This window comes from Halichoeres trimaculatus, unplaced genomic scaffold (assembly GCF_033239565.1).
Source record: "Halichoeres trimaculatus isolate MK-OKI-2021-1 unplaced genomic scaffold, fHalTri1.1 fHalTri1_scaffold_20, whole genome shotgun sequence".
NCBI classification, from domain to species: domain Eukaryota; kingdom Metazoa; phylum Chordata; class Actinopteri; order Labriformes; family Labridae; genus Halichoeres; species Halichoeres trimaculatus.
The window spans coordinates 5,934,729-5,953,233 of NW_027437198.1; the positions used below are offsets into that span (position 1 = coordinate 5,934,729).

Genomic DNA, 18,505 nt, shown 5'->3' on the forward strand with positions numbered 1-18,505 from the left:
TCACTAAGCACATATATACGAGGACTATCAATGAGGAAAAATCTCCACGCCCTGCGGCACTGCGCGCTGATGGGGGCTCTGATAGAGGCTCTGATAGAGGCTCTGATAGCATGATTTAGAAAGTCTCCTTCGCTCTCCATCAGTTTTTCAGGATCTGAATCACGAACAAGTGTCTAAACTAGGGATAGACCGATTATTGGTTGGGCCGATTGTCAGGGCCGATATTTGGCATTTTGAGGCATATTGGCATTTGCCTTTTTTTAACCCGACGGCCGATAAACAAATTTAAAATTGCATTGTTTTGGCTCTGATGCAGCCACTTTGCTGTCTGCAGTCACTACTCAGTTCCCAGCACTGTCCCACCCATAGTATCATCCGGTTGGTTACAAGTAGAGTCGATCAATCCGACCGATTAATCAGTCGGGCTGATTAATCGGGCCGATTATGCCTGTCACTGATTAATCAACATTGGCCAAAATGTAGCTGATTATAAAAATTTTTGCTCCACGGAGATTCTGTCACTCCTGTTCCTGTGTCTCTGTGTGTTGGGCTGCACACTGCCCGAGTGCCCGCCCCCTCCGTCCACCATTTTGTAATGTAAGACTATGGAACAGCGTTTTAATGTTGTGTTAGTTGCTTTTTTGAGAGATAAACAGAGATAAATGGTACTGTTATTTCACACGTCCACCATTATCATCGAATCATATGGGTATTATAATTTGTGTTCATATACAGTATATATCCTGTGTATATCAATGAATTCATTATATATATCAGCTGATATATCAGATATCGGTTGATATATCGGATAAAGGCCGAAATATTGGATATCGGCTTTTTTTTGCCTCTAGTACTGGTATTGGCATCGGCCCCAAAAATCCCATATCGGTCGGGCTGTAGGTTCAAGCAGAGCCCTGGCTTGGGTAACAGCCAATCAGCAGTGCAGTTATTACAGTTATTGCAGTTGCAATAAAATTTTGGGAAACTTTATTTACTGTAGGAAACTTTAGCTATTTTTTTAAAGTTTTCATTGAACTTTATAAAACCTGCTGCTGAGCCTGGGAGCTGTTTAATAAACATAGGCTTGAGGGCATTTCAATGCAGTTAAGTGTTGGAGTTTGTATCGTTCAAATTTTGACACCAAGATTTTCACTTTGACTGCGAATTAATATTGGCTTCAAATATCGGATATCAGCCTCCTTGACTACAAAGAATCGGTATTGGTATCGGCCCCAAAAAATCCATATTGGTCTATCTCTACTCTAAACTCCCCTGACTTTTTAAAAGAGAGGACATTTATCAGATGGGGCTCTCACTCTCAAGCTCACACTGCACTGGTAACACTCAGCAGGGAGGAGGAGGGGCGGAGTGCGCATGACCAAAGTGGAAGTAGCCCATGTAGAGAAACAAAACTTAAGGCGTTGTTATGAAGAGCTGGGAGAGAGTCAGCATGGTCATACAGAGAGCACAGCAAGCACCAATAAGCAAATTAATATTATAAAATAAGCCCAAAGTCACTAATAAGCGGTCTGTCCAACCAACACTGCGAACAACTTAATTTTCTTCTTACCTGCTCTGTTCATTTTGAGATTTATTTTGTTTTTGTTTTTTTGTATTGTACTTATATTTTTATGTCATGAATGAAATAAAGACAAACAAACAAACATGACACAGGGCTGACCAATCAGAGGTGAGAACCTAACTCTGGGTAAATGCAGTGAAAACGCAACACACAGGTTGGATTTTAAACGTCTGAACATTTTAAAGGACAAATTAGGTTGAAACCCAAAATAATCGTGATTAATAAACTAATCGAAAAAATAGCCAATAGATTTGTCGACATTAAAAATAATCATTCATTGCAGCCCTATTCTGGTGAAGGATCCCTCAAAAGTATGCTACAAAGCCTCTTTGTCCTCTGGGGGGCATTGATCAGCTAACGGAGCGAAACACAGAACACGCTGCGGGCGAATCCTTCATCAGCCTGGACCGACGGAAATCAGAAGCTTCTTTTTTAAACTTAAGGAAGAAAAAAACAGTTAAAGAAGAGTTTCATGTTGTGTAGAAGACAAGAAAATTCAGGTCCAAAAGGATGAAAAGTGTGAGTTAATCCTCTGAGTGGGGTGCCAGCTGCTTACACCACACTTTGAACTCAGCAGCTTAATTCTGGGTCTTTTAATAGAGATACACTCACGTGACATTTCATATGCTCGATAACTTGAAGTGTAAAGCAGAATGCAGCTGCACGCTGGGTGAAGCAAGGTAAACACAGTCTGCCAGGATGAGGACATTGTGTCCCTGCGCTTTTTATTGAAGCTCTTTGCCGTTACGACTCATTGGCTCTGCTCCTCAAACACGACGCCAGAGTCACGAATATAATTTATTACCGTCCCGCCACATCAAGGAGACGAGTGGGTGTTGCTCATCCTGTGAGTGTATGACTGACGTTTGCTGACACCTTAGCAAACTTCCCTGCTGTGAGAGAGCTTCCTCTGCTTCAGGGGAGACTGAGAGACAGTGTGAGGAGGAAGGAAGCAGAAATAATGAGGCCTGAGCAGCCCATTGGGTTGTCAGTTATTGGCTTTAGACGTGATAATAATATCGCCGTCCATCTGACCAGCGAGGAGCGAGAATGTTGTTTCACAGGCTTGGAAAAGTCTCATGACCGCAGGAGTGGGAGAAAATGAAAGAAGGGAAGATGTTGTAGAGTTTACTCACAGGGAAACTTTGAGTTTTCGTAATACACTGGAAAAAAAGCAGCCATGTGACAATCAATTTAAATTTGTCCAGAGAGTCTGTGAAAGCCACACAGCTATCAGCATGGCAGTACAAGTTCTCCACGGGTAAACAACTTTGGTAAAGCAAAAGTGTTTAATAATAAGTGGCTTTGCAAAATGTAAAAAAGCTCATGTTTAAAACATATCTGCTGCTGGTGTGTCAGCTCCTTGTCATTCTAACAGCGCCTCCATGGAGCAGCACTTACACAGCGAGTCAAACCGGCTCACATCTTAACCACTTTCACAGACCTCGCAATCCTGTCCTCCATCTTTCCAAGGCCTGAGTGAAAATCTGGATCGCTGCCGCTTTAACATCTGACATCAGGGAGACGTGTGATCTCCACTCCAAGTGCTGCACGAGCAAACCCAGCATGTGAGACGAGCGCAAGGGGGAAGTTTGTTTTCTGTCACCCGCTGAGATCCTAAATTTGTCAAAGTATGCGTCAGTTTGACACGAGTAGGACGGCGTGTTCATGCAGAAATGTCCTGTTGTGACGGCATCTCCGGAAAAAGCAAAAAACACACTCGGTGGTGCCATCGGTTCTATGAAAAGCATAAAGTATCAGACAAGGGAACATTAGAGAGGGATGAAGGGGACAAACTTTCCCTTATGATTTACAGTTCCTCTGCTTTTCAACAGCTGATGTGATGACATACTGCTACTGCGCTATAAAACGACTGCTAGTAATCTGTATAATAATCCCCTTGTGTTGGAGAAGTTGTGAATAGAAGGCTGTTTTGAAAACCAGAAGCTGTTTCTTACTCCTGGTTTTATTGTTTACCCTTACACTGTAGCTGTTACTCACAAACATATGAGTCAAAAGCGTCAAATACTGCTGCATTTTGAATAAAAATCACAGATTTATCGCGATTCGAAGCAGAAATGATGTCTAAAACGCGAATCATCATTTGTTAGCACTTAAAGAAGACGAAATAAAAAAGATAGCGCCAAATACGTTTTTTCGCCATTTAGTTGCCGTCTGGCACAATCTGTGCCCACATTTGGTGAAAGAAAAATCTTGTCCACAAAAACACACTCTTACTAGATCTCCATCCCTAGAAAGCGGTCAATAAATTCTCTGCACGCTGACAATGTCCATTTCTCCGGGCAGTCTGAAGAGTCAAACACATCCTCAGCTGGGTGCTGGTTTGTCAAATGGCTTCCCACAGAGCTCCAAGCTAGCCCAGGCTGCTGAGAGGCAGGGACAGAGCGATGGGTTGGAGATGAAGACCTGCTGCTGGCTGGGTTAAATCGTAACAGAACAGCCTCTCAGTGTCACACGAGTCCATTAATATAGTCCCAAATGTCAAACACTCATTGTGTCCGCCAATGCTGCAACGAGAGAGTAACCATCGTTTTCCGGAGGGAGATGGCTACCTGCGGTGAGAGGAGAATACCAAGTAGAGATGCACTTCGCTGGGAGTGCACACTGCTTGACGTTGGTCCATGAGCGCTCGGTGGAAAATAAAGGAGAAATTCAAGCCAGGGTTTTGGAATAAAAGCTTGGCGCTCAGTTGAACGGGTTTCTTCTTCTTGATCTGGCTACCTGTGGTTTCCGCGTTTTAAGTCTTAACACTTCTATCACAAAACCCCGCGGCGTTAAAGTTTAAAAAAAACAAAAATCAGTTGAGAAATTAAGTTAGGATGTCCAACGTTTTTAACCGTTTTCTTCATTTTTTCAAAAAACTTTTTGTTCGCGCGTCGCTTTTTTACCAAAACTTAAGTTTATCTCCACTCCAAAGAGAAATCCATGTATTCCTGAGCGCTTGCATGTGAAATAAAGTGATTCTTAAAAACTATTCACACCTCATATCAGTTTCACTCTTGGATTGAGTGAGAACCTGTCTTAACCCGCTGTGCTTTTGAAACCCCGGGAAAACGTCAATGGGCAAAATACAAAATGGTTGTCCACGGGAGAGCGTGGGTCAGCGTGTGTGTGTGCGCGTACGTGGATCAGTGGAGACCCCCTACCTGAGCATCGCGCTTCTTCCACTCCTGGGTGTGCTGTTGGTGCTTTTGCAGGGCGGCCCTGGCCTGCCTCTCCAAGCTGCTCACCTCCCGCTGGCGCTCCTGGACCAGGCTGTCCTTTTCCGCGCTGTGCTGCTGCTGTAGCCGCGTCCTCTCCTGCTCGTGCTGCATGCGCTGCTCAGCCATCTGATTGGACAAGCAGGCAAAGAGAGACTTCATCAGCCAACACACACTCAGAGCAACCCTGTCGTCATGACAACTTGTCCATCCATTCATCCTCCCTACGTCCTTTTCCTTATACCCTTTGCCTCCACTTAGAACACCCCAAAATTTTGGCAAAACCTTTGAGACAGCGTGAAAAAAAAAAGACAGGAAAGTTTCTCTGCTTCCTCACGTTGTCAGAGGTTGACATGATGTGATGTGTTTACATCTGGCTGGCTCACCCGCCCTCCCACCTCTCCTGCCAGTAGTAGTGAGTGGCCCTCAAAGTCCCACTCCTCCTTCTTTCTTAAAATCTGTCCCCCTTGCCTTCTTCTGAGACCGGCGTATAAAAGAGCAGCTAGTTTGGGCTGAGTATGTGAACTGGTAGGGGTTAGCCATCTGGCTGCACAAACCACCCAACGCCCCATGCTAAGCGCCTGACAGCATTGGAAAATCGGCTTAGGCGATGAATATGATGGTCATAACAAACAGAAGAGAAGAAAGAGAAGAAAATGAAGAAAGAGGCGAAGAGAAGAAAGTTGAAGAAAATCGAGGAGATGTTACATTTTTTCCACGTGTACTTGTTATATTCTTTGAGGATTAAATCGACTTCTGATTCCATTTGTTCTGCGTTCTAATCAATATCAACGTTCCACCTTTCACTTTTAATGGGATTATGCTTAAGCAGCACTTACCAGCCGGCTGTAATTGGGACTTACGCTCCTAATGAAGGATCTCTGAAAGCGTAGTGAAGCAGAGATCTGCTAGCACTAATCACCAAGAAGGCATGATTATAAAATAAACATACAGTATCCTTCTGTCTCAGTGGAATAGCAACCAGCTTCACACAATGAAGTGGAAAAATAAAACACTTTTAGGAGAGCACAAAGCCCTCATTTTTCAGGGCTTAATCATCCTGTCATCTCCAGCAAGTGTGCACCGCAGCACGGCTGTGTGCAGAGTCACCTGCTGAGAGGTGAGCCTTGCCAGCCGAGCTCCCAGCCCAAAGCCCCCAAGCCTTTCCCAGGCTCTGTTCCGTTCCCACTCCCCCATGGAGGGGGGACCAGTGACCCCCACACCATCCAGCCGCGAAGCCTCAGCCGGTGCCTTGAAAGGACAGCAGGGGCCTGGGGCCCACTCGCCTCCCTGCTTTGAAGCTAATCCCCTGCACATTGTACTTGACGGCACCCTACCTGGCCTGCCAGAGGAGCGGAGATCCACAGCCTCTATGCCCGGTGCCTCTCTATCCGCCAGCCTATCTTCGGACCTTGCATGCTATTCAGAGCAGGTGATGAATGAGGGGCTATCTACAGGAAGCCGGATTCTGTCCCTGGCACCCAGAGGAAGGCCACAATGGATGCTTCATTTTGGCAGCTCAGACTTTACCCTTTGGGAGAGCTTCTTCCAAATGCCTTCTGAACAGGGCAATGGAAGGAATTATGGCTGGATAAAATATGTATTTTATCTCTGGGGCTCTGTAAATGTCATTGGAGACACAATCACACAGAGAACACTTTCCAAAAGATCTCAGACATGCCATTTAACAGAACTACAAAAACATCGCCTTATCAGAAAAACACTCCTGAAGAAGGTGGGCGTCATCTCCCACATGTTGCCACAAGTTACACTGATGGTGTGTACGTTATTCCAGAGACAGACAAGTTTGCTCTACCTTCTTCTTTTTCCATTCAAGGACATAATAGATGGAAATAAGGTCCACAGCCACAACTCGTTGTCCCACAGGGGTAGTCAAGATTCATACAGCGGCTCAAGTTACAGATGGAAATTGCTACCGGGAACTCCACAGCAGGACAGCAGGACATGCGGTGACAGGAACTGGGGGAGGACATCGTGGCTTACTGTTCGCTCCTGTTTAGAGTCTCACGGGGGGTTTTGGAGCAAAGAGGGGATCTGAGGTGAAACAAGGACGAAGAAATAAGCAAGATAGATCCATTGTGAGTAAGCTGCTAAAGAAAAAGATGGTGAGGAGATGACAGAGAGCAGACCCAGCAAGGAGCCTGGTTGTGACATCACGTAGCGCCAGCGTGCAGCGGAGGATGCTGGGTGCTGCGGTTCTTAAAGGGGCCGGCGTGGCATTGGTGAGAGAAGACAGAGTCGGAGCACAGCTTGGTGCCACAGATACAGAGTGGGTCGGGTGTTACTGCACAGCACGACTCCTGTCAGCCTCGGCTGACATGGTTGTGTGTGCGAGCGCTGTGCGAGCATTGAGACAGGACAGTGAGGTAATGGGCTTCTTTTCAGCCCCAGGGGGGGAAATCTGAAATGTTTGGGAAGGAGGAGGGTTTAGAGGAGGATAGAACAGAAGCCCTGTCTGGTCTCAGCAGGGGTGAGTGTGAAAGAGGAGGAGGAGACGTACAAAGACAAGCCCCTTATTCCTCACTGTAGAGTTTGAGCCAGAGATGGCTGGTGAGTGAGTGGATTTAAGTATCCATGCACAGAAATTTCACACAGTATCATGTCAGTAAACAGGATGCAAGTATTGTCTCAATTTTACACCTTGGGAGTATGGCAAATTTTGTTACGTGTAAAAGTCATGGCTCCAGATGAGACTTTTGACATCACAACAAGACTCCAAAGTCAAGAGGCTGAGCTTCGTCAGCATAAGGAGGTTGAGTAGGAAAACGTTTGCAGTTCCCTTTTTGAAAATGTTCTTTTTGAATGTCAAGTGGCAAATTTGACCCTTGATGGGGCATGCATGCAAAAAATGATAAAAATTCCTTAAAGTCATCGATATGCATTTACAGAAAAATAAAATATATGGAGGACCAAAAGTGCCAAAATTATATATATATATATATATATATATATATATATATATATATATATATATATATATATATATATACTTAAGCCCAAAATTACCCCTATCAAATACAAAGAATTTCTTTTTTTTTCAGTTACAAATCAGTATTTCACTTTGAATTTTACTTAAATAGGACACAAGAAAATCTGAAGCCATAACTAATTTATTGAAGATAGAAAGTGTAAATAAACATCTTTAACAGGGTGAAAAAGAAAAGTCACAGTGTACAAAATGATTCATATCCTGCCTCAATAATTCATTGCAAACCCCTCATTCCATATCAAAGCCTCCAAACAATTTTTATAATTGCTTACAAGCTTCTTGCAAGTATTGGCAGGAATTCTGTACTATTCCTCTTTTGCAAATGTTTCCAGATCTTTGAGGTTGGAGGGTTTCTGTGTTGTCTGTGTTGTTGACTGTGTGACATTTTTTGGACTTTTGGTTGATACTTTGCACCGTTTCGAACGGCACCTGGAATTGTTTGACAATTTTTTTTGTATCCTTTCCCTTCCTTTTTGGCATTTACAACACGTGTTCTCAAGTCCTCACTGAGCTCTTGGTCTTCGCCATGGCAAGTCTTGTGCTGACTCAAAAATGACTGAATTGTCACAAGCAAGTCGCTTTTTATAGCCCAAAAACTGGTTAGAAACCAAAATACAACACTTTCGATTCCTGGAGACGATGGTTCCTTTGAACATCCTGTGGCTATTGATCATTGTATCTCTGGGATATGAATTTTGGACATAGTAACTTTTTGTCAAATTTTGATTTAACACCTTTTACAGTGTTGCCTCACATAAAATTATTGGTCATGATCAAGCGGCAACCTCCGGTCTGTGAATATGAGACAATCCAGAAGTGCTAAAATCTGCTGTTTCTGGAGAGTGTCTCCTATCTGAGTCGCTAATTTTACTACCGGCTCCCACTGTACGGGGGGGTGATTCTTTTTCTAACTCGGCCGTTCAGAGGATATTAAGACCGCAAGCTCCCTAACAAGAGGCACAGATGAGGGTCACGTGATGGCCGGCGCCCTATGGCTGTAGGCGAAGCCCTTGCCGCTACCAATATGGCCGCTATAGCAGATGTGCTTCATTTTCCGTTTCAGACACAGATGGGTGACGTCAACGAGACTACGTCCATGTTTTATACAGTCTATAATCATGATTCCAGACTTGCCCGCACATACTATTTATGTCAAATGTGAGGTAAAATAATAATTTTGGGCTTAAGTGTATATATTTATCTACGTATAAATAAATAATTAAATAAATAAAAGTAAAAATAAATACAAAATAAATGGGGAAATAAAATTAAATATCAATAAATAAGGAAATAAAAGCACTCTTTTATAAAAGCACTATATATATATATATATATATATATATATATATATATATATATATATATATATATATATATATATATATATATAATTTATTTTCCCTTTTTTATTTTTTATTTTGGCATTTTTGGTCCTTCATAAAAATAAGCATTCTCACAGCAAGTCATTAATGATCACATCTTCCTGTGCAGCTACACGATACATTTTCTTCATCTCTCAAACCGTAAAGCTAATGTCAACAGAACTCGTATCAACATCAGCACAAAGACAGCCTCTCAGCATATTTTTATCCATAAGACAAAAGCCTTCCTGACGTGCTGCTAACCCTGTGTAGTTTTCTTCAAAACTGTTATTCTCTGCAGCACACGATAACCGTCACTTGAATATTTCTCTCAATGCTTTGATTATTTACCTGTTTCTCACATGAGACAGAATTCATAATTCCTCAGAACATACAAGCACTAAAACACTCATGAGTTGTCACGGTGACTGGATCATTATGAATGTAGCGTATGTTTTATAACTCAAACAGCACTGTTTACCTTACCTCTCACCTTTTAAACTTTTTTTTCCTCTAAAAAGTGATCCAAAAAAATACACCTGCCATGCTCTTCAATCTTTTGAAAGTGAGATTTCTCTCCACAAACATCATCATAACAGCCAACATGAGTGTTAGCCAGGAACAAATCGATAACAGAGAACCATGTCACAGAAAAAACACCGGCCTTATATCCTCCACTTACAGCTATTTACAGCAAATTACACGCAGTGTAAACTCCATCTGGCCTGGAAATGAGTGTTCCCATGCTTATTAACCAGCACTGAGTGCTTGTGTGGTGGATGGAAATCAATCATGCTGTGGATAAAGGCTGGAAACAGAGATGCTTCACTGGTTACTGTTGTACATGCTCTGAAATCAAATGGATTCAGGTTGTTTGTGTGCTTTAAATTCTAAAAACTAAACTCTAACTATGTTGGCATTTTGTTGTTGTTTACTGCGTTAGATTTAGCCAAAAAGCTACAGCTCAACAGCAGTACAAAATAAAATCATGTCCAGTCTCTTGTTTTAATTCACAGGAGGCTTTAACTGGATTAATAAAAGGTTTAAAAGAAAACAAAAAATGTTCAAGAAATTTTCCCAAAGCAAAAAGTGGCTTCTAAAAGTGCTTCTAATGTCAAACCTACAACTAAAACTCCCATGAAAATTCATGTATTGTTCAAAAATCATAGTTTTTAAGATTGAGACCACCAACAGGATGTTTTGCTTTAATGTTAAAGAAATAGACTATGGATAATCACTGGTTCACTAAAGAAGCCAGGGATTATCCATCTCAGCTTAATGGAAATATAATACTGTGCTCTCAGGCTTCAATAACAAAACTGTCTGCAGACAATCCACTTCATTGTCATGGCTGGATATAATTTGATACTCTATCACGTCTTCCAATCAACAAGTTCAATTTCAGTGAGTTGGCAATATGTTTCTTCACTCCTAATCGAAGCAGAGTGATGGAGATGGAACGATAAAGGGACTCAGCATCTGCAGTACAGATTGCATTAGGTTTCAATTGGCAATATTTAAGATGCTTATTAAACTGCAATCTAGACTTAATCTAAAGCGTGCCGCACATCATCAGACACTAATCAGCTGAAACAGATGGAACAGAGAAATAACACGACTGCACCACGTGGATGTCAGTCTCCTCTGCTGGCTCCAGAGAGATGTTTTTATCACTGGTAATAAAAGAAAGATATCAACGTGGTGATGATCTTTCTCCAGGGTCACATCATGAGCACAGAAGCAATCCACACATGCCGACACACACACACTCAGAGCTACAGACTCATACAGACCTGTTGCTCGTATGTCTGTCTGAGTGCATCAAGCTGCTCCGAGAACTCTTTGGCCTGCGTCTCCCTGAGAGTCTTGGAGCGATCCAGGTCCTCCTCAACCTTTTCCATCTGTAAGCAAAAAGCAAACAGGTCATTAATACCAAAACCGATGGGAAAAAAAGTATGATTCTGTGCAAAATATTTTAACATGCTGAAACTTTCTGCAATCTGTTTCTTAAAAGGTCTAATTTTGTGTGACTCTAGCTCAGGAGTCTGCAACCTTTACTTTCACAAGAGCCATTTTGCCTCAGTTCACCTGGGTTTAAGTCAGTCTGGAGCCACAAAATCTACTTTATCTTCCCAGTGAAGACAAAAAAAGTTCATTGAGTTCTAAACACAGTAAAAATCTAGTGAATTATTATCTGAATGAAAAGTTTTGGGGTTTATAAAATTGTACATGTGATGTTGCAGTCTTTTATTTTTTGATAAATTCGCAAATATTAAAACAATAAAAGTGATTGCATTAAAAAGTCATAAAATTTCAACTCGTTGCATTTTTTTTCAAAAATTAAGAATACTCAAAAAAATTGCAAAATTTTTCTAAAATGTAGAAATTTAAAAAAAATTAGCACAATTAGCAAACATATGCAAAAATTCCAAAATTTCAAAATTTTTGCAAATTTGCCAAAATATATTTTAACTTTAGAAATTTAGTTAATTTCCAAAAATTTTAATGAAAAAAAATTGCAAAATTTTTCTTTTTTTAAAATTTTTTAAATCGAAATTATTTGGATTTTTTTTAGATAAAAAATGTCAAAAAAAATAAAATAAAAAAAATAATAAAAAAAAATCAACAATGTCAAAAAATTTAAATCCAAAAAATTAGCCAAAAGTTGAAAAATATTGCAAATTTCTCAAAAGTATTAGAAAGCTTTATTGCAAGAGTTGATACATATCTAGTCTATCAATAGCTTAACCTATGATTTAATTTAGTGTCAGTGTCTTTTATCATCAGTGCCCTCTGTAAGAAAAACAAAGTCATTATTTCAATAATATTTTTCTAAAGCTACAAGGATCGGATGCAAAGGAGCCTAAGAGCCACAGGTTGAAGACCTTTGCTCTAGATTAACTTTTCATCTTGTTTCTGCTCTGAATATTTGACCACTTTAATTTGATGAATGCATTGTTATGATGCTTACATTATTTTTCTTTTGATACCAAATTAATGAGGAGCCATCAGGAGGAGATATCAACGCAAACCTATAACCGTCTCTTTATTATTGCACATGAATATTCATCAAAGTAGAATACTATAACAGCCATTAAAAAATCAACAGCAGTAGTTTACATTCAAAGTCACATATTCCCAGGTGTAAACAAGAAGATGCAAGCAGATAAACAAAGTTATGAGCTTCTTTATCTCTGATTCAACAATATTTACGCTTTTTATCCAAACTTCTTCACAGTCTAATACATTTGTTTGTCTGTGCAGGTGATGATAATCCAAACAATTAGACGTGTAATTACTGAAGTGCCCCTGTTTCTAGGCTGTGCAGTGTGGAGCACTCAGAAATGCTAAATTTGTTTTGATTAATCCATTTAAAATGCTGACGCCTCCTTTGAACTGAACACGCAGCTGCGATTTGATTCTGTATGGTGCCTTCATTTTTTTTTTTCCCAAAGCCAAAATAGGGCAGACTGGCTCTTTTAAGTGCAGACTGAAAGTGGGATGATGGCTTCAAAATGAAAGAAAGACAGAAGAGAGAAAGAGGGTGATGCAGATAATCCATTTAGATATAACAGCACGAGCAGATGGAGGGAAAGAAAAGATGATGAGGAGAAAGATGGAAGGATGGGGGAAAAAGGGGAGTACAAAACTTCTTTTGAAGTACTTCCTGCAACATTAAAGCCTTAGTGGGAGAACGTGACAGAGTGAGGGGAGTATGACAGGGATGCAGAAGAGGCTGCTCCTCTCTCCTGTGGCTTTCATGTGGGCTGAGGATAAAGTCAGATTGGAGATCGGGATGCCAGGGGCTCAGAGGGAAAAAAGTGGCAGTGAGGATGGGATGGGAGAGGAAAGGGGGCATTTCAAGGCATGAAGAAATGAAGACATCACTTCCCCACTCAAAAGAACAACATATGTTGTCTTGTTCTGCTTAGAAAGTCGTTAGAGTTCTCCTTCAGCAGTTTGCAGATTGTAGTTTTGTTTTGTTTTGTTTGGGAGATTTCACTCTCTTTTCTTTTAGTTAATGCCTTCGATGCCTTTTTTTTTTTTTTTTTTTGCAAATATGAAAAATATTTAAAATCAACTGTAGGGGGATAAAGATGCACTGTGTGCCCACAAGCATGCATGCTAAGATCTGCCTCCCACACACACTCTCACTTTCTTACCCTACATGTGCCCCCGCCACATTGATCAGCCAAAAAAAAAGAAGCAAAAACCTGACTAATCAGCAACTTAAACTTGCTAATCTCCTTAACATGCAGCCCTTTAAAACATTCAGGACCTCTCTCATCGCCGTCGATACAGCGCACACACAGTATAGGCAGAAAATGTTTGCCTATAGCAAAACTGGCTTGTAAGACAGCATCAGAAGTTTACAGCATTGATTGAAGAACTCTCCAAATAAGGAGCAGCCCACGCGGGGCCGAATGCTGATCCTGATGCTCGAATGATGTTCTAATTAGTCTTGCTGCTTAATGCACACGACCTGTTCTCCATCCAAACCTGAGCATCCCACTTCACGCCCACTGGAAGGAAGCGAGGTCAACGCGCGGTGGCAGAGAGTGTGAGCACCTGCTTAATGAGCAGGATTATGACTCGTTTTGTTCATTTGGAATGATTGAGAATGGCCTGAGGAGGGTTGTGTTCTTGGTTCTCTCCTATAGATTTTTGAGCATAGGAGCAGATGACGAGGAACAGACAGAAAGGGAGGGAGAGACGGAAAGACATACGGTCGGAAGAATTCAGCAGCCAGCATGGCGCCTTGTTGCATCTGTGGGCAGGCTGTCTCTGCAACTCTGAAATCTGTGTGTGTATGTGTGTGTGCCCATGCATTGTCTTGGTTACGGCCTGTCAGAAAGCTCACTCTCTCAGTTGTAAAATGTGAGAGGCTGAGGGTAAAAGTGCAAGTATGTGTCTGTTTAAACGCACACAACAGGAAACAAAAATGTTCTAATGTGCAGCACATGCATGATTATCAGAGAGTGAGTCATTGGATATACACTATGCATACAAATAATAAAAAACAGGTGTGCATGGAAACTGCTTTGTGTTGGAGCACATGCATGTTGAACTCAATGTGTAGTGCTCCATTTATGTTCAGAAATGTGTGTGTGTGTGTGTGTGTGTGTGTATCAGACCTGGAGTTTCATGTCAGCATACGCCTTCGCCATATCTGCCTGCTGGATCTGCTGGCTCTCCCTGGCTCGGTCCAGCTGGCTCTCCATCTCCCTTCAAACCAGACACACACACACACATACACACACACACACACACATAAATGAGGAGATAAAGTCATAGAAATGCAACTGCCGACCAGAAACCGAGACTTGCTTTGTTAAGAAAGTTCCCTTTTTAAAGAACTTTTCAAACAGTCGTTACAAAGTTCTTTCAAGTCAGATGAAAAAGAAAGAGGGAAAATAAAGACGGATATAGAAGCGAGATGAACTCAGTGCATGATTTTTTTCCCATTTAATTGTGCTCATATCTGAAAACAAACATCAAATAGATACAAAAATCTTTTTCAAATCTTTTGACTACATGTTTTATTTTTGTCGCTCTGATCTGATTAGAAGAGAAGTGTGAGGAGTAACATTAAGGTTATATTTGAGAGCATGATTCCTCACAACCACCTCAGGAAAACCTCAGTGTGTCTTCTACGCTGAGGTGACTGCTGGAAAGTGTCAGGTCAGGGAGTCAGAGAGTCAGAGTCTGAGTGGACTGACAGGCAGACAAAGACGGACAGGCTTAAACTGAAAGCTGTCAGCGCCCAGGCGAGGGGACCAAACCGCACAATCACAAGCAGCAACACCAATCAGCTGTCACATCCAGCCACAGGATGATGATGTGTGGATGTGTGTGTGGGTGGGGGTGCAGGAGAGTGTGTCAGGATGGGTGGCAGGAGTATGAATATGAAAAACAGCACTGGCAGAGAAAAAAGTACTGAGATGTTGTTGTTGTTGTTGTTGTAAACTATCTTGGAATTTGAATTATGAAATCCAGGGACAGATATCGCACAGGAAACAGAGGAAAACAAGGAAAGCTTTTATTTCAACGTCTTCACACTTGACAAGATTTGAGGTCTAAAACGTACAGTCCTTTGGCATCATTTGTCATTTTAAATACAGAAACACTATTTGGCAAGGCAACAGTGGAGGAGGCTTCCGAAGTGCTGCGTTCTGGGCAGCATGGGAGGAGCTTAAAGAGACACCAGCTGAAATGATGCACTCCAGACTGAGGGAATCAGTGTTTTTAAAAGCACTACCTGAGATACATTAAAGGTTTTGGGCTGTATATCAGGTGAAACTACAAAGCCATGAAACTTAAAGTGATCCACGAAACAGACGTCTGCTAGACGTGTAGATCACATATGTATCACATCTGTCAGTCCAAGACTAATTCTGGATGTATTTACAATGTTCAAATTAGGTCCGCTATTTGGACGTCTAACTATGAACTCACTTAGAAGTCAATATGCACTTCCACATTTAGATTAAAGATGGGTACCTTTCAAATCTGAGACATTTTGGTACCTATGCCCGGTACCTGGCAATCAGTATCAGTACTCAACCATACCAATTTTTGGTACTTTTGTCCGGTTGTCTTTGTGCGGTTATAAATATTGATTTGTTTTAAAATAAAATCTTAAAGTGTTTTAATTTTACCCATTTGTTCATCAGCATATAAACTTGTAATGTTGTGTTTATGTCCAGCATGGTAAATCACCTACTCTTCCACTCTCTCACAGTCACAAAGATGCATTTAGGTACCTAAACACGGTATCTAGGGATGGGTAGCTTTCACATTAGAAACGATACGGTACCGATGCCCGGTACCTGGCAATCAGCACTGGTACCCAACAGTGCCAATTTTCAGTACTTTTTTGTGTTTATGTGACAAAAAATATCAATTTTTTTTTTTTTTTTTTCAGTATAATAAAGTTCTTTTATTATACTAAGATTATGTGAATTATGAAATTCTATGACAGTGTAAGGGGGGCTGAACGTGATAAGCTTTGCTTCCTTCAACCCCTTCTCAAACTCACACTTTATCATTGTGTGCTATTATTTTTTTCCTATTACAAATATTGTTTGTTTTTATGTGCTTGTCTGAGACAAATCAAAATCAAATCAAAATCAAATCAACTTAACATATTTATTCGTCAATATGTAATCTTGCAATGTTGTGTTCATGTCCAGCATGGAAAACTGCCTACCCTTCCACTCCCTCACAGTCACAAAGATGCGTTTAGGTACCTAAACATGATACCTTTTAATTTTACATGAATCGGTTCCCAGTCCTCTTGACAGAATTTGGTCAGTACCTATAAAAGTACCTAATTCGGTACCCATCCGTAACGGTATCATTTGATTTTTCGTGAATTGGTACTCTGTACTACAGACAGAATCTGGTTGGTGCCTGTAAAAGTACCTAATTCGATTACACATGCCTAATTTAGACATTGTTTTTTTGGATGTCAAGTAGAAGTCCAAGCAGGAATGAGTGAACCAACTGAGTAAAGAGACGCTCAAAAGACGTCCTTTCAATGTCAGTTTTGGATGTTGAATTTTAAACATTATTATTTAATAAAACTAACATTTTGTTTGCTTACATTTCCTTTTTCCCATTCTGAAATAGTGGTGTTTTCTTAGCAGCAGGTTTGAAGCCGAAAAGTAGGACACATTTGTACATATTTACAGTTACCATCTGCCGCTGAGAAAATCAAATGAAGCTAAAGGAAAATGAGAGAGTTTACCACCTTCAGAAACTGGACTACAGATATGCACAGAAACTGGAAGTAGGATATTCTAATTTTATCTTATTTCATTACCTTTGCACTGACAGCTTGTTGCACATACTTAAACTGTGTGTACATTTCTCCTATGTCACATTTTCTTTTAGAGACGTCCAGATCCAATACACTGATTGGTATTGGCACCTAATATTGCTGTTTTTGGAAGATCGGATAACATTGGATCTAGTTACATGATCGGGCCTAAACCAGTTTTCATGTGTTTTCAACACCATCACGCTTTACGGCTGCTGTAAATCAAACCATGTTGTAAACATGTCAACTGTGTGGGACTACTTCTCTTTGGAAAGCAATGACAGTAAAACAGCGTCTGGCAACATTTGTAAAGTGAGTGTTCCTAGAGGTACCAAGAGGGCTTATTTAAAAACAGCAAACATGGTTTATCAGTAGGGCTGCACGATTATCGCAATCGCAATGTCAGCACATGCAATTCAGATTTTTCGCCATGATAACCAAGCAAGTCTGTAGACTCATCATGACAGAACTTTTTTTATTAAATCGCAAGCACAATCGCAATTGCAATATTGTCCACCTAATCGCAAATCGCACCTTTTCCCCAAATCGTGCAGCACTATTTATCAGTTACAACAGAATCACCAACAAAGTACGGGATTTATCAGAGAAAGGGATCAGTATTGGATTAAATTGGTATCATCAAAACTTATGAAAAATCCCATCAGATTGGAAGTAAAAAAAATCAGTATCGGAACATCCCTACTTTCTTTGACAATGTAAAGGTATGTTTGTCATGCCAATAAAGCTCTCTTGAATTGAACTGGATTGAGTTGGGTAGCTATTATACGGAGGTACTATGGACATAAATGGACATTCAGTAGCGAGTGAAAAAGACATTGTCCGGAGGACCAGTCTGCACCTTCAGGAGACCAAAGTTAGACGTCCAGAGATGACTTTGGAAGAACTTCCTCTGAATGTTTTTTGCTCAGTGGGGAGCATTATACCTGCTCTTTCACACAAGAGGGACTTTTACCGCTACAGTCCCTGTGGCCTAAAACTGATACGTTGCAATATCCATAACACTAATTACTCCATCAACATTTCTGCATGAATTTATGCCAGATTTTCAGCTCTTGATCTTTGAACTTCAGCAGACACTGAAGCAGTTGCTTTATCCAGAAAAGACACATCTGCTCTGCAGCTCCTCGCTGACTGCTGCAGGGAACCTTTTTTTTCCTGACAAATGCTCAAAGATGACAATGTTAGGGGAAAAAAAAGCGAAAAAAACCAAAACAAAAAAAATCATGCCCAGTCGGTCATGTCTTTCTACAGCTTCCCGTAAATGACATCGTTCAGATTATTTTTCCCTGTTGGGGAAGGAATTACTTTTTGGCCAGTGGGTGAGTCTTTAAAGCAATTAAAAGAGCAGCAATTACAAAATGACAACAGGCACATGACTGGTGTGGGAGAGGGAAAGGAGAGTTGCCACACTAATTATATTTCAGAGGATTGTTCAGTAAGGGCATAATTTTGTCTCCAGGGTGGGGTCCATTAACACACAGAACAGAC

At 40.9% G+C, this 18,505-nt stretch overlaps 1 protein-coding gene across 2 annotated transcripts in view; it reads right to left on the reverse strand.

Annotated features, from left to right (window-relative positions):
• LOC141809443 (axin-2-like) overlaps positions 1 to 18,505 on the reverse strand; it is a 211,143-nt gene that overhangs the window by 122,567 nt on the left and 70,071 nt on the right. For both annotated transcript variants that reach the window (XM_074696462.1, XM_074696460.1), the window contains exons 18-20: positions 14,310 to 14,400; positions 10,968 to 11,075; positions 4,750 to 4,932 (exon numbers count right to left, since the gene is read on the reverse strand). In XM_074696462.1, coding sequence (XP_074552563.1) covers positions 4,750 to 4,932; positions 10,968 to 11,075; positions 14,310 to 14,400 — 382 coding nt within the window. The remainder of the gene's footprint in view (positions 1 to 4,749; positions 4,933 to 10,967; positions 11,076 to 14,309; positions 14,401 to 18,505) is intronic.